The sequence below is a fragment of the Nematolebias whitei genome, chromosome 22 (genome assembly GCF_014905685.2).
Source record: "Nematolebias whitei isolate Nwh7 chromosome 22, NemWhi1, whole genome shotgun sequence".
NCBI classification, from domain to species: Eukaryota; Metazoa; Chordata; class Actinopteri; order Cyprinodontiformes; family Rivulidae; genus Nematolebias; species Nematolebias whitei.
In genome coordinates, this window is record NC_056519.1 from 32,290,448 (window position 1) to 32,305,748 (window position 15,301).

Here is a 15,301-nt window from a genome sequence, read left to right on the forward strand (position 1 = left end):
GTTATATTTATTATAAGTGTTGTTATATTTATTATAAGTGTTGTTATTTATTATAAGAGTTATAATAAATAAGACTTATAATAAATATAACAACACTTATAATAATTATAACAACACATAATAATTATAACAATACTTATAATAAATATAAAAGTTATAATAAATAACACTTATAATTATAACAATACTTATAATAAATATAACAGTTATAATAAATAACACTTATAATAAATATAACAGTTATATTTATTATAAGTGTTATTTATTATAAGTTATAATAAATAACAACACTTGTAATAAATAACAACACTTATAATAAATATAACACTTATATTTATTATAAGTGTTATATTTATTATAAGTGTTATATTTATTATAACACTTATAATAAATATAACACTTATAATAAATATAACAGTTTTAATACATATAACAACAGTTTTAATAAATATAACAACAGTTTTAATACATATAACAACAGTTTTAATAAATATAACAACAGTCTTAATAAATATAACAACAGTTTTAATAAATGTAACAACAGTTTTAATAAATATAACGACAGTTTTAATAAATGTCAGAGAGCAGAGTGATTTTGTGCTGCTCACCCTTTTTCAGCATGTAGGAGCAAAACTAATAAAATTCAGGCACCAAAGAGACGTTGGTGTATTCACCAGTTTGGACGTAAATGTCATGCAGACTCTGCATGCACAATGAATGCAGCTGAGCTCTGCATCAGGGTTGCCAGATAAATTTAAAATGTCTTATTTACCCTTTCCTTTTCTGTGCCCATGTTCAACAAACCCACCACACACCTCATCTTAGAATATCTTTACTCATCACATATGACATTTTAGGTCAAAATACTATAATTTTAAAGCCACAATACTAAAGTTCATCATTTCTTATCTAGCCCACAAGAAGGTCCCACAGCTGACAGTGATGTCAGAGCACAAATACCAAGGATGGAGTCAAAGGAATTGTCTGTACACCAACAATATTTATTTTATTTTATTTTATTAGTTTATTTGACAGGGACAATGCACACAAACATAGAACGTTGGTTACGTACTATAACCCCAGATTCTATGAGTGTAGGCGTAGCCCTTTAAGAGCTGTCGCTTAGTGGGTTTTATCCTGTCATGCAAATCATCGCACTGAAAAATTTAGTCCACGTCCACCTGTTGTGTGGGCCCCACCCAGTCCGTATAAATTATGTTAAGAGCAGGTAATCGGCTCCCAAATAGCTTTTTCTTCAGCCCTTTAGGAGCCAGTGAGGCCCGACGCTTAAAGGGCTACGCCTATACTCATAGAATCTGGGGTTGCAGTACGTAACCAATGTTCTATTTCGTATAGGCGTAGCCCTTTAAGAGCTGTCGCTTAGTAGGTTAAGGGTGAAGCAGATGTAGTCCTCGCCTCACTGGGTCCATTCGAACACCATACGAAGCGGCAGCTTGCCCAAAAAATAACTTGTGACTGATAACAACATCACACACTGTAATGCATGCAGTCAGATGTGAGTTTAAACGAGATTCCATGAAACAACAATAATCATTCTGTTAAGGTACTAAGGACAGAATGTGTCATGGAACGAGTCGACACATCACGTAAATAGAAGCAAATAAATGAGCAGGGTGTTGACCACACTGCCGCAGTGCAATTATCCTGCATTGACATACCATTATGCAAAGCAGTCGAAGATGCGATACCTCTGGTCGAGTGCGCCCTGAGGTTGTCAGGAGGCTCTAAAACTGATGCTCTGTAGGCTTCAGAAATGGCCTCACACAGCCAGTGTGACTGGCGCTGGGTGGATAACTGGCGACCTGCAGATGCATCTCTAGTGCACCAACAAATGTTGAGTTTGACGCATTGCTGCCATGCGTGTTATGCAACACGTCGACGCCCGCACAGGACAGAGAAAATGGAAGATGATGCTTCTTCTGATTTGTGGGGGGGGGGGGGGGGCATCCAGCGATATCACTCTTGATTTAAAAGAGCTTGTGATGTTTTTATGTATGAACGCTGGGTTAGGTCTCCGATCAGCTGAGCTGCCGTCAGCCTAAATTCTGAGACATGGCGGAGCGACGGAGAGGGCAGATAAATCATTCACCCTCTTAGCGGATGTTAAAGCCAGCAGCAGGGCTGTTTTAAGAAACAAGAATTTAATTGGAACCTGATTCAGTGGCTCAAATGGAGCTTTGATCAGGGCTCGCAGAACCAGCGTTAAATCCCACTGTGGAGCAAGTGGGCGTGAAAACAGGACTGCGTCTCTGTACACCTTTTAAAAAACGCTTCATTAGCAGATGATTAAAAGCTGTTCTGTCCCCGAAACCTTCATGACCGGAAGAGATGGCTGCAGCGTACGTTTTAATCGTGTTGAACGCCAAATTTCTGTCCATCAGCTGTTGTAGAAAGGACAGCACGCTACCTAGTGGACACGAAGTGGCCTCTACAGCTTTCTCTGTACACCAGTGCTGAAAAGCTGTCCACTTTTATGTGTACAGCGCTGTGGTGGATGCAGCACGTGAATCCTGGATTGTGCACACTACATCTTGACGTGGACCGTCCCTGGACATCATGTCCGCCCTCTGTTCAGAACACCAGGGATGGGCACACCAAAATCTGCTCTCCATCAGAGCAGTGTACAACACAGCAGCTATCTCACAATGTGTAACATTTGGGCTGAGCGCACACCCCCCTTGCCGGTTATGTATGCAGCAGTCACTTGCTATCTGTATGAGTCAACACATGATGATTCTGCAGCACAGAGGCAAAATGTTGAATCACATTCAAAACCCCTGACACTCTAAAAACATTTATACGAGTTGCTGTGTGGGGTGGCCACAGCGCCCCCACAGCTCAAGAAATGCATGTGCCTCTGTGAAGTCTGACACGTGTGACATAAGTTTGCTGACAGAAACATCTGTTATCACTCTGCCGGTTTCACGTGAGTTGCACTGCTTCCACCTGTCTGGAAAAGCGGGTCAGCGTCAACAGATGTCCAGATAAAGCAGAATTCTCCTCCCTGCTCTGTGTGGCGGCTACAGAGCGACTCGACGCATTTTAAATGGAAATGCTGTCTCACAGTTCAAAATTGACAAATCTAATATGAATCTCATCCTTCTGGTCCGTTTGAGACCAGGAAGTGACGAGAGTGGAACCCTGTGTTTTCTTCTACTTCTGGGACCTTGGAAATTACATTTTAATCAGAATTTCCTGAGCTGCGAGGGGGAACAAGATCTGTTCTAGAGATAAAAGAAAACGTCTCTAGAGTTCCTCCGAACGGGGGTTTGAGCTATACTGCAGCGTGAATCCCCTGCTGATAAACAGTTCATCCATCTTTCTGGAGCGCACACTCACTGCCACTCCGCGTAACGTTTGGGAAGCGGGCACGCGTTTATGCTGCGTCACGTTATTTACGGACGCCAATCACCGCCGTCATGTGTGCCTCACTCAGGCTGCGGGCTCACATCCGTGCTGATGTGAGCTGGCGTGCGCTGAGGGGAAGGTGCGTGCTCCCCGAGCATGCAGAACCGGTTTAGGACTGCCGCGGGTGCGCGGCGTTCCTATGCCGCGCACAGGCTGCGGGCTCACATCCATGCTGATGTAATCTGGCGTGCGCTGAGGGAAGGTGGGATGGTCGGGAACCCTAGAAATTACCTCTTTTACCAGAAGTTCTTGGACTTCTGCATTTAGGGATGAGACCTGGTCTGGGGATGACAGAACCGTCTCTAAAACTCCTCCAAACTGAGGGGTTTGAGCTGCAAATTGTAGTGTATAACCCCTGCTGATCAGCCTGCTCATCCATCTGTCTAGAGAGCACGTCCTTTGCCACTCTGCGTAACGTTCGTGGAGTGGGCGTGCGTTTGTGGTGCGTCATGTTTCTTACGGACGTCAGCCAGTTACAGCCTCGACCGCCGTCATGCGTCGCGGAAGTGTGCTCCGCGTGACCCAAGGCGAGGCTTTCTCAAAAGGGCTCTGAGTGCGCTTCTGTGCCGCGCTCAGGCTGCGGGTTCACATTCATGTCATTGTGAACTGGCGTGTGTTCAGGAGAGGTGTGCGCGCCTTCATTAACGCGGCGCTGTTTGGGTGAAAGCTGCCTGCGCTGCGGGAGCGTACAGCTCCTGCTGAGAGCGAGGTTTCCCACTGGACTTGTTCAGCGGTCTCGCATTCATGCTGTTGCGAGCCGGCATGTGCTGGGGAGAGGTGTGCACGCCTTCATCAATGCAGCGCCGTTTGGATGAAGGCTGCCAGCGTCGCGGGAGCGCGCGTTTAACACCGCTGCGGTGAAAAGCGTGCAGTTCGGGCTGAGAGCAGGTTATAATAATAATAATAATAATAATAACTTTTATTTATAATGCACTTTACATTCACAGTGAATCTCAAAGTGCTACAAAGAGTGCTTTTATCCTGCTGCTATCTGATGTTCAACCATAAAAGCAACCGAGAGCAAAACAACCAGGAGGATAACGCCTCAGAATGAACACATGAAAAAAAACTTAAAATGCACAAAAATGCAGATAAAATTTTCAAATAAGAACTATGGGTGAATTAAAAAAAAAAGTACAGTGCAATCAATTAAAAAACTGGGTAAAAAGAAAGGTTTTAAGACCCTTTTTAAAACATGTGGAGCATGTGTCTGTGGAGCCCTCGGATATGAAGGCAGGGCGTCCCACAGCCGAGGGGCAGCGCAGGAGAAAGCCCGGTCTCCTGTTGTGCAGGATCGAGACCTGGGAGTGAGAAGAAGATGAGTGTTGGAAGAGCGGAGAGTGCGTGAAGGACAATGAGGGGTGAGAAGTTCTTTTAAATAAGATGGTGCATTACCGTACAAGCATTGTAAGGCGAGCAGATACATTTTGTAAGTGATCCGGGCAGAAACAGGAAGCCAGTGAAGTGAACGGAGTACAGGGGTGATGTGCTCGTGCTTACGCACTCTAATCAGGACCCTGGCAGCGCTGTTCTGGACATACTGTAGTTTCTGAATGTTCTTGCCAGGAATCCCAATGAGGAGTGCATTGCAGTAGTCCAGTCTGGAAGAGACAAAGACATGGACGAGCTTTTCTGCATCGGTGAAGGACAGTAACTCGAAGAGTTATCCCATTGGACTCGTTCTGCGGACCACATTCACTTTCAACTGCTGTGTCATGCGAGCATCTCATGTTTATCTTTGAGCTGCGGTGATTTTGAAAAACCTGTTTTAGGACACCGGCTCGTTTGTCAGTTCGAATGATCTCACAGTGGTTTCTCCTCACACATCCTCCACACAGACAGGCTGAATCAGACACTTTAATCTTTGAATGATGTTCGTGTTTTATTTCAAAAACTCCTGTCATCAATGCACACACATCGCCCGCAAGGCGTCATTCCTGAATCTTCTTCCCCGTGAGCCCTGCGGTTTGTTGTCCCAGGGCGCCGCCTGTTTGCGATCTCTGGGAAAAGCTGAACCGCCGGTTGCCGGGATGAGAAGGGCTGTTTTCTGATGGGCGGGGCTGGCGTTGAAGCAGAGCGGGAGGACGCAGCTGTGGAACGTCTGTTTGCTACCTATAGCCACAACGAGCCTTCCAGGGGGGCGGGATGAGGCGTGCGGCTTGGTCAGATGGCGCACAGTCTCCAACACTTCCTCCGGCTTTTTCGATTTCTCGAGCATGTCCATGAAAATTGGCTCTGAATAGCACGTCCGCTTCTCTGACAGGGAGGGGGGACAGCAGACGAGGCACACGTCTTGAGGGTGACGTCAGACGCCCTGCAGAGGGAGCTCTTGTCTCCTCAGGCAGGTCTGTCCCTCCGGCCTCTGAGATGCTGTACGTCAGCAGCGCAACGTATTGTTCGCTGCGGCCGCCTGGAACGCATACTGGTGAGCTCGGTTGGAGAGCAACGTCACCGTCTGGTCATGCCTCCCCGGAGGCATGGGACGCTGGTCCAACCTGGACATCTTTGCTCCGAAAGCCTCCGCCAAGCTTGGTTCCGGGGGGGGTATGAAAATGTGTATGAAAATGTCACATTTTTCAAGCAATATTTTCATAATGCAATGGGATATCCAGATCATTCAAATGTCTAGATAAAGCTTAAGCACTCAGCTTTACAAATATGTAAACCTTGTTTAGCTGTGATGTTCATAAGTGTGTCTAGAGGCTGGAGAATCAATACATTTTAAGCAATTTGTCAAATGCATGTATATGAAAATGTGTCCAAGAGAATTTCCACTCTGTTAAACCCCTCCACTCTGATGATGGGTGCGGATGTGGAAAACCGGCGCTCTCAGTCTACCAGGTCCGGCTGCAGCCTCGTTCCAGTAGGACGTCACGGCTGGGAAAACGAGGCCAGATGGGATCAGGACGGCGAGTCGGGGTGGGGCCAAAAAACCTTCCCGCTAGATCATCCGATCTGGGCAGGGGGAGGAGAGGGATGGAAAAAAGTCCCTTCATGTCAGCCGCCTCCTGGATTATGCCGGGCAGCTCCAGAGGAGAGCACAGACGGCTGGGAGCAGTGTGGTCACTGATGCGAAAAAGGTCTGGGGGGGGTGAGCATTCGCTCAGCCCCCCTCGTTCCGACACTACACTCTCCAGGAGGGAGTGAGCAGCGGGGGCTGCTGCTGACGTCGCCTGTCCCGGAGGAACCATTGGATTTGCTCCGAGTTGGCGATAAAAGTAAAAATTAAAGATGGCGTCGTCCAGTGTGTAGCGACCCGCCACTGAGAAATATTCCTCGGCGCTTACCTTGAAATAAGACTGCTCGTCTGTTTCTCCTCAGGGAGGAGAACTCACCAGGACGGCAGGAGGTTGGCATGGCGGGACCACAGGCAGCCTTAACAAAGGATGTGCCCGTCAAGCTGGACAACTTCCCTTCTTCGTTCTTCTGACAGTGCTATTAGCTTGCTGAAGAAAAAATGGGAGCCGATTTCCCGCTCTTAACGTAATTTATACGGACCGGGTGGGGCCCACACAACGGGTGGGGCCCACACAACAGGTGGGCGTGGACTAAATTTTTTTCAGTGCGATGCTTTGCATGACGGGATAAAACCCACCAGCGACAGCTCTTAAAGGGCGAAGCCTATACGAAATAGAACAGAACAAGTCTGTGACTGATGCGTTGCACAAAGAGTGTATAGCTAATTCGCAACTCCAGTCCCTGGTTGGGCATTTCTATGAATTAAAATACATACAATTTATCAATCAAAATACATTAAGAATACTTATGTTTTCCTGCCTACATATTCATGTAATCAACCTAACAACCTCCAAATTCATAAAATAAAAAGTATACATTAAAATACAAACAATTTAAAAAATCTAGATACAATAAAAATACAAAACATTTTCCTCTACAAATTCTAAAATAACTTTGCAACCCACAAATTTACATAAATATCATGGCACATCCTCAATACCTCCCCGTCCGCACACGTTCAACTAACATACTAAAAATTGTAAATATAATACAGGATTGTGTTGAGGCACAAATCTGGGGAAGGATACAGAAACATTTCTGCTGCTTTCAAGGTCCCAAAGTGTCCTCCATCATTGATAAATGGAAGAAGCTTAGAACCACCAGGACTCTTCTTCCTAGAGCTGGCCGGCCGTCTAAACTGAGCGAATGGGGCAGAAGAGTCTTAGTCAGGGAGCTGACCAAGAACCCAATGGTCCACTCTGTCAGAGCTCCAGCATTCCTCTGTGGAGAGAGGAGAACCTTCCAGAAGGACAACCATCTCTGCACCAATCCACCAATCAGGCTGTATGTTAGAATGTATAGACAAATGCCACTCTTTAATAAAAGAACATGGCAGCCCGTCTGGAGTTTATCAAAAGGCACCTGAAGGACTTTGAGACCAGGAGAAACAAAACTCTCTGGTCTGATGAGACAAAGATTGAACTCTTTGGTCTGAATGACAGGCGTCATGTTTGGAGGAAACAAGCTCAGAACAATACCATCCCTACAGGGAAGCATGGTGGTGGCAGCATCATGCTATGGAGATGATTTTCAGCAGCAGGGACTGGCAGACTAGTCAGGATAGAGAGAAAGATGAATGCAGTGATGCTTCCTGCAGATAAAATAAAAATTGAGAAATTATGGAATCACCCAAAACTATTCTGTATCTGAGAACTGCTGAGTTTTTTTTATTTTTTTATTTTAAGATTCAGTTTTTGCTCACGTGCAAGGCTCAGCACGTGAAAAGGTTCAAGGCTGAAGGCCTAGTCTGTGACCGTGGGTTTATTGGGATAGGGGTCTGGCATGGTACTGCAGTGGCAGCATGCATGTTTTCATAAGCAGTGTCAACAGGTGGGTTCACGGTTCGTTTCTGGCTGATCATGTGACCAGCTGATTGCGCTCCATCTGCTGTCAGTGGAACGTATTCTCACATAAATAGGAGCTAGTTTCCAATTTTACACTTGAGACCTTTTAACACTTTATTATGACTTAACAGCTTGTTGGTTTCAGATGTAATTAATTTGTTTAGTGTATGACAGAGTAAAAGGTTTGATGTATTTACATGAGTAAATTTTGCATGTATTTTTTAAGTTGACCTGTTTGTTCAGTAGTCCAGTATCAAAGTAATAAGAACATAATTTAAATTCAATTCAATTCAGTTTATTCATATAGCGCCAAATCACAACAAAGTTGTCTCAGGGAACTTTACAGAAACATTCACATAAAAGACAATTAGTAAAGTTTTCTATCTAAGGAAGCAACAGACAAGTTTAATCTTGGATTTGTTGAAGTCTCCCATCCTGAGCAAGCACAGTGGCAACAGTGGAAAGGAAAAACTGTCTTTTAAGAGAAACCTCCAGCAGAACCAGGCTCAGGACAAGAGGCCATCTGCTTTGACCGGCTGGTTGAGAGGACAGGAAGGAGAGACAGACAAACACAGAATGGTAGGTCCAGGTGTATCTGAAAGACAAAAACACACATGTTAAGGATAGAAAAAATAATTACAAATATAAAACAGGTTGAGCAGAGTAAGTAAAGACAGTAGCAGAGTGAAAATTGTGGTCAGTTTGTCCTCCAGCAGTCTAAGCCTATAGCAGCATAACTAAGGGGCAGCTCAGGAAACCCAAGCCGAACCTAACTATAGTCCAGTCTAGATGGGACAAATGCATGGAACAGTTTTTCTGCATCATTTTTGGACAAGATGTTTCTAATTTTAACGATATTACACAGGTTGTTAGATAATAACTCAGATTCTTCTCTTATGTTCTCCTGTCCTACAGAGTCCTATAAAGGCCACTTTGGCCCAGTCCACTGTGTTCGCTTCAGTCCTGATGGCGAGCTGTATGCCAGTGGTTCTGAGGATGGCACGCTTCGACTCTGGCAGACAGCAGTGGGGAAAACCTACGGTCTGTGGAAGTGTGTCCTCCCAGGTATCTGTCACTGCTTCTCGAGATGTTTCAACATGTTTGTTTGATTTGTTTTTAATGTTACTCAAAAAAATGTTCATTGTTTCAAGTGGTACAGAGAAGTGCAGTTTGTAGAAATACTAAATTAGAAGGTCCACATGGAGAGACTAATCAAAGTGAACGCAAATAGTTGGTTTTAAATTAAAGCCTGATTGATATGGAAATACAAAGTAATCCCTCGTCAGTAACTCTTGTTTCTTGTTGGTCACGAAATGTCCATCCAATTATCGTCACCTGCTTCTTCCTTTTCGGGTCACAGAGGTCACTTGTGCCCAAATCCAGACATCACTGTGTGAGAGGTGGGGGACACCCTGGACAGGTCTCCAGTCCATCACAAGGACACATGGAGACAAACAACCATTCACACTCTCACCTAGGAACAATTCAGAGTTACCAATCAGCCTAACATGCATGTTTTTGGTCTGTGGGAGGAAACTGGAGTACACGGAGAGAACATGCAAACTCCACCCAGAAAGGCCCCTGGCCAGAATTTGAACCGGCGACCTGCTCACTGAGAGGCAGCAGCTCTACCTACTGCTCCACCATGCCAGTGGAACTAAAATTCTAGGTGGTATTTTATTTGATTGTAAGTGGGCAACGTTTACCGTGTCCTGTGGGTCGATCCATTATAGCAGGGGTGTCAAACTCATTTTCACCGAGGGCCACATCAGCATAATGGCTGTCCTTAAAGGGCCAGATGTAACTTATAAATGTAACTAAATGTAATCGAATGTAATGTAAAATAAAATGTAACTACTCCTTAATGTTAAATAACTCATTATTTATTATAACTTATTCAAGTGACAATTACGGTTGCATAGAAAACATATGTTTGCTTGTTGCTCTAACATCAATCCTTTTAAAGTTTGTCAGCTTATGAAAACCCACATAACTCCATTATTGAAGGATCAAACTGTCCAAGTGAATAAAGAAAAATAACAAATAGTCAAATAGCTTTGAAGACATCCTAAAACTGAGCTGCAAAGAACATGTATGACACATGTAGCATTTTACAAAAGAAGGCTACACACAGCCTTGCATCCAACTGATGGTTTGATGACAACAATTTGCCTGCATACACACATAAGACCTGCAAACATTAAATAATTACAACAGCAGCTATACATAAATAATATGTAATCAACTAAAAAACAAAATAAAGGTTGACTCGGTTCACAACTATATTACTCAAGTTTTTTGGTTAGTCTTCGATGAGGAGATGCTGCCTGTCCTTGTACACACCAAGTGGATTCTCTCTACTATCGATTGATCATGTTCTGAAAATGATAAACACAAAACAAAATGCACGCACAATCATTAAATTGCACACAGTTTAACTGTTCTTCTTCTTGGTTGAATTACATTTTATTATATTTTAGTTTTCAAAAAAAATGCTAACCTGTGTTTTTCTGACCAGATGTCTGACACCGTTTGTCAATGTCTGGCTTTAGGTCCTGTGCTGAGAACAGCATGGAGGTTGTCATCCGTGAGGCGTGATCTGTGCTTGTTTTTGTTCAGATTCATTATGGGAAAAAACTGTTGGCACAGATAGGTGCTTCCAAACATGGACAGAACACGGCAGCATGAAGTCGAAGCTGTGGCATCAAACCAGGGGGCATCAGACGGTAAAAGTCCTGGATTGCAGCATCCTGGAACTTTGCTCTCAGGCCACTGTCGCTTTGAAGCTCAATTAGCTCCATCTGAAGGTGTTGGGGTGCAGTGCAGACATCGGTGGTGAAAGGATTGGCAAAGATGTCAAAGCCAGACTGTTGTGCTCTGAAGTCAGAGAAGCGCCGATCAAACTCAGTCTTTAACCAGCTCAGTTTGGTAGCTAACTGAGCACATGAAAACGTCTCGGGAAACGAGGCTGACATGCTCTGACAAACAGGAAAGTGGACAAGATTGTCCTGTTTCACTTGCCGCATCCATAAGTCCAATTTACGCTGGAAAGCCGTGATCGTGTCGGACATCTGCGTGATGACTTGTTTGCGTCCCTGCAGCTTCTGATTCAACTGGGCGAGATGGTCGGTTATGTCACACAACACAGCAAAGTCTCACAGCCACTCTGGATCTGATAGTTCAGACATGAGTTTTCCTTTACTCTGCATAAAAAGAGCAATGTCTTCCCTGAGCTCAAAAAATCGTTTGAGGACTTTGCTCCTACTCAGCCACCGCACTTCTGTATAGTACGGCACATCCCCGTGTTCCGAGCCCATCTCCAGCAAAAACTGCTGGAACTGACGGTGATTCAGGCCACGCGCCCTAATGAAGTTCACTGTTTTCATGACTGTGGTCACAATGTCCTCCATCCCCAGCACCTTCCCACACAAAGCTTCTTGATGGATAATGCAATGATACGTTATCAGAGGCGTGTGACCGTTCATTTTTTGTATTTTCCTCTTCATTAGTCCAACCAAGCCCACTTTTCCTCCACACATTGCCGGTGCACCGTCTGTAGTTAATCCCACCAAGTTTTCCCACTGCAATGCATTTTTACTTACGGACTTCTCCACCGCATCAAAAATGTCCTGTCCCGTCGTGGTCCCATGCATTGCAGCCACATCCAACAGCTCCTCAGTGATAGAGAGGTCCGACTTTACGCCTCTAATAAAAATTGATAACTGTGCTGTGTCTGTGTTATCTGTGCTTTCATCAACAGCTAATGAAAAAGCTGTGTAGCTGCGTGTCTCCTCGGTCAGCTGTGTTGGAAGATTTTCTGCTAGTTCCTTCACTCGGTTCGCGATGGTGTTTCTTGATAAACTGACATTTTTAAAAGTCTGTAACTGGTCGGGACACACCTGCTCACAGACCTTCAGCATGCACTGCTTCAAAAACGCTCCCTCTGAAAAAGACTTGGAAGCGTGGGCGATTTCTTCAGCCACAATGAAGCTAGCTTTCACTGCGGCCTCGTTTTTGGCTGTGGATTTCGTGAACAAACTCTGCTGCGACCGCAGTTTGCCTTTTTATTCTTGTGCAATTTGTTGCTTTTCTTGAAGGCTAGCTTTAGCGTACTTAGCTCCGTGTTTGGTGTCAAAATGTCGACGCAGATTGTACTCTTTGACAACCGACACTGCCTCGTAACACAAAAGACATACTGGTCTTTCTCCTTGAAGCACAAACAAGTATTCGCCTTCCCATCTTTCTTGAAACAGTCTTCCGTCTGCATCAACTTTTCTCTTTCTGGACATTTTGGGATCATTATTTATATCTCAATTCCACTCGTTGGCATGGATGTGGAAACACTGCCGCGGCTACCGAGGTAGAAAGGCATTGTGGGAAATGTAGTTTTTGGTCAAAGCACGCTCTTAATTTATTTTTTGGTATGTATTTTTAGACACTCAACTTTTAAGCTCTCGCGGGCCACATAAAATGACATGGCGGGCCACATGTGTCCCGCGAGCCTTGAGTTTGACACATGTGCATTATAGAATCAACACAAGTGTCTTTCACCGCCACTTGTTTCATGTTTCCAAAATAATATCTGTCTGATTAATGAAATGAGCTGAAAATGACTTCTGAACAAAGGCAGCTGCAAAAGTTAAGGAGCATTAAGTGTAGAACCACTAGACTGAGGAACAGCTTCTACCCTGAGGCTGTTAGACTCATGAATCTCTAACCAGAATAATCACTGTGAAAATCACATCATGTTGCTGCTGATCTGTTTCATGTTGCTGTGTTCATACGTGCTCATCTGCTCACACAGACTCGTGTTCATGTTTGTGCTGCTGTTTGACGTAATGTTTTTATGCTTTTAGTGCTTAGTGTATATTTAGTTGTTTTTCTTTTACATTTTATTGTTGGACGTAACTGGGACCCTGTGAACATAATGTCGTTCCACCACATGTTCCACATGTGGTGGAACGACAAATAAATCTCTCTGACTCTGAAAAGCCATCTGCGGTCAGGTTCCTCCTGTTTGTTTGTAACTCTTGGTCTTGTTCTTCCTCCAGAGGACCTTGGGACAGAGAACTCTGAGCAGATGTACTCCTCCACCCCTGAGATTAAAGCTTGAAGACACAGTTGTGCCATCAGAGAAGCACGTGAAAAGAACGAAGATGAGTGGAGTGGTGCTCCAGGGGGTCTTCTGTGAGCTCACAGTAGGGAACAGAGTCCAGAGCCTCCCCACCCATCCACCAGGAGCTGATCTTCAGATCGCTCCATTTGTCCAATGATCACATACATGTTTTTCTTTTTAAAGAGCCGTTTGGGCAGCAGAGGAACGCAGTAGAGCTGTGGGTGGAGGCTCACTGCTGCCTGCTTTATCTCTGTTCAGCCACTTTATTTTAAAATGAACTCCAGATCTTATGATTGGCTTTGTTTTGGTTTCAACATTAAGCTTTTATTAAGCTGGACCAAGGCATTTGTTTTCTCTTCATACGTACAGAATAGTGGACATTTGTGCTGAAGTGCAGGAGCTTTCATTTCTTCAAACTGAACATGGCTTTGAGTATTTCCTACCGTTTTACTGATTTAGCCTTTAAAGAGTGCAAATGAAAGAAATTATTGTTTTGTGATAAAGTGGAAAGGGGAAAAAATGTTACTTATTTTTTTTTCCATTTTAGATCCTCTTCATTTGTGTCCAGTGGTGAAATAAACAAGACGCATTACGCTTTTATTTATTAGTAATGCACAAAACGGGATGTTTGGTGTCTTTATTATTTTTTTAAACTGTCCGAATATGTCTCTCAACTCAAATCAAATATTAACTCATCTGTAAAATATGATATTTGTTAACTAATATCCATTAGATTTGATGGGTCAGTCAAATTAAATTGGCTATAAATTAATTGGAAAAAGTTAAATAAAGTAGATGCCATTTCCTGCATTCTGGTGTATTTTAACGGGTTGTTTAACATCTAGTCTTACCTACACAAGTAACACTTGATTCAATAACTATTTTAGAGTTAATGGTAGAACAAGACCTGCCTGACCAACAGCTCTCCTTGTGTGAATAGAGCACGCTCCGCTTCACATGCATCCTACTCACAGTCCAAGAAACACTGTAGCCTAAGTTAATCTAAAAAAGTTAAATCTGGTCCTCTGGACATTCAAAAAAACAAAGCAAATCAACAAAAAAATGTAGAAACTTTTCGTCTCTCATCCGAGAGACTTCCTCAGTCTGAGGTGCTGTATTCAGCTCAGTCTCTTAAATAGCACCTTCTCAGAGTGGATCAACCAGTTTTGCTGCTGAAAACCAAAACCAGCTGATCACATGCTCAAGAAGGACCGTCAGCCTAACAATGGATCATTAGCACACTGATGGCTGTTTACTGTTCACAGAGGGCTGAGTGATACTAGCAATCACAGCATTGTAAGAGGGGGACAGTTGAACCTGGAGGCCTCCACCCCTGTTTAATGATGGACGGTTTCTTTTAACAAAGATGGCCTCCTTTACTCTCTCAAACCATCATTACTCTCTATCCAGGATGTGAACATCTTCATCCCTGAAAGAGTGACCGCTGGCCTGGAGATGAGTGTAGACCGCAGAGTCCTGGCCTGATGATGTTGATCTTCTGTGCTGGTCCATCCTTTTGGCCAGTGGCTGTTTTGTTTCCCCGATGTAAGACTGATCACAGCCCTCCTGACACTGAACAGCATACACAACATTACTCTGTTTGTGCCGGGGGACTGGATCTTTGGGATGAACCAGTCTTTGCCGTAATGTATTTTGGGGTTTAAAAGCCACTGGGACGTTATGTTTAGAAAATAAACGTCTCAGTTTCTCTGATACCCCCTCAACATATGGAATGACCACTGGTCTGTGTTCCTCCTTTTCACCTGTTGGCTGACTGGAGTCCTGTTTGGGTTTCTTCTCTGCTTTTAGGAAGGCCAAGTTAGGATATCCACATTGCTCTAGAGCCTGTCTTGTGTGGGATTTCTCCTTCTGCCTGGCTCCTGAGCTAGTGGGG

General features: G+C 44.0%; 1 protein-coding gene across 1 annotated transcript in view; it reads left to right on the top strand.

Annotated features, from left to right (window-relative positions):
- The window catches only part of LOC119428386 (serine/threonine kinase receptor associated protein), a gene marked incomplete at its 5' end in the record, with an annotated part of 19,327 nt that extends 5,300 nt beyond the window's left edge, over positions 1-14,027 (top strand). Inside the window, 2 exon segments of the mRNA XM_037696066.1 lie at positions 9,207-9,356; positions 13,343-14,027. Of these exon segments, the coding sequence (XP_037551994.1) occupies positions 9,207-9,356; positions 13,343-13,404 (212 nt within the window).
- Between the last annotated feature and the right edge of the window lie 1,274 nt (positions 14,028-15,301).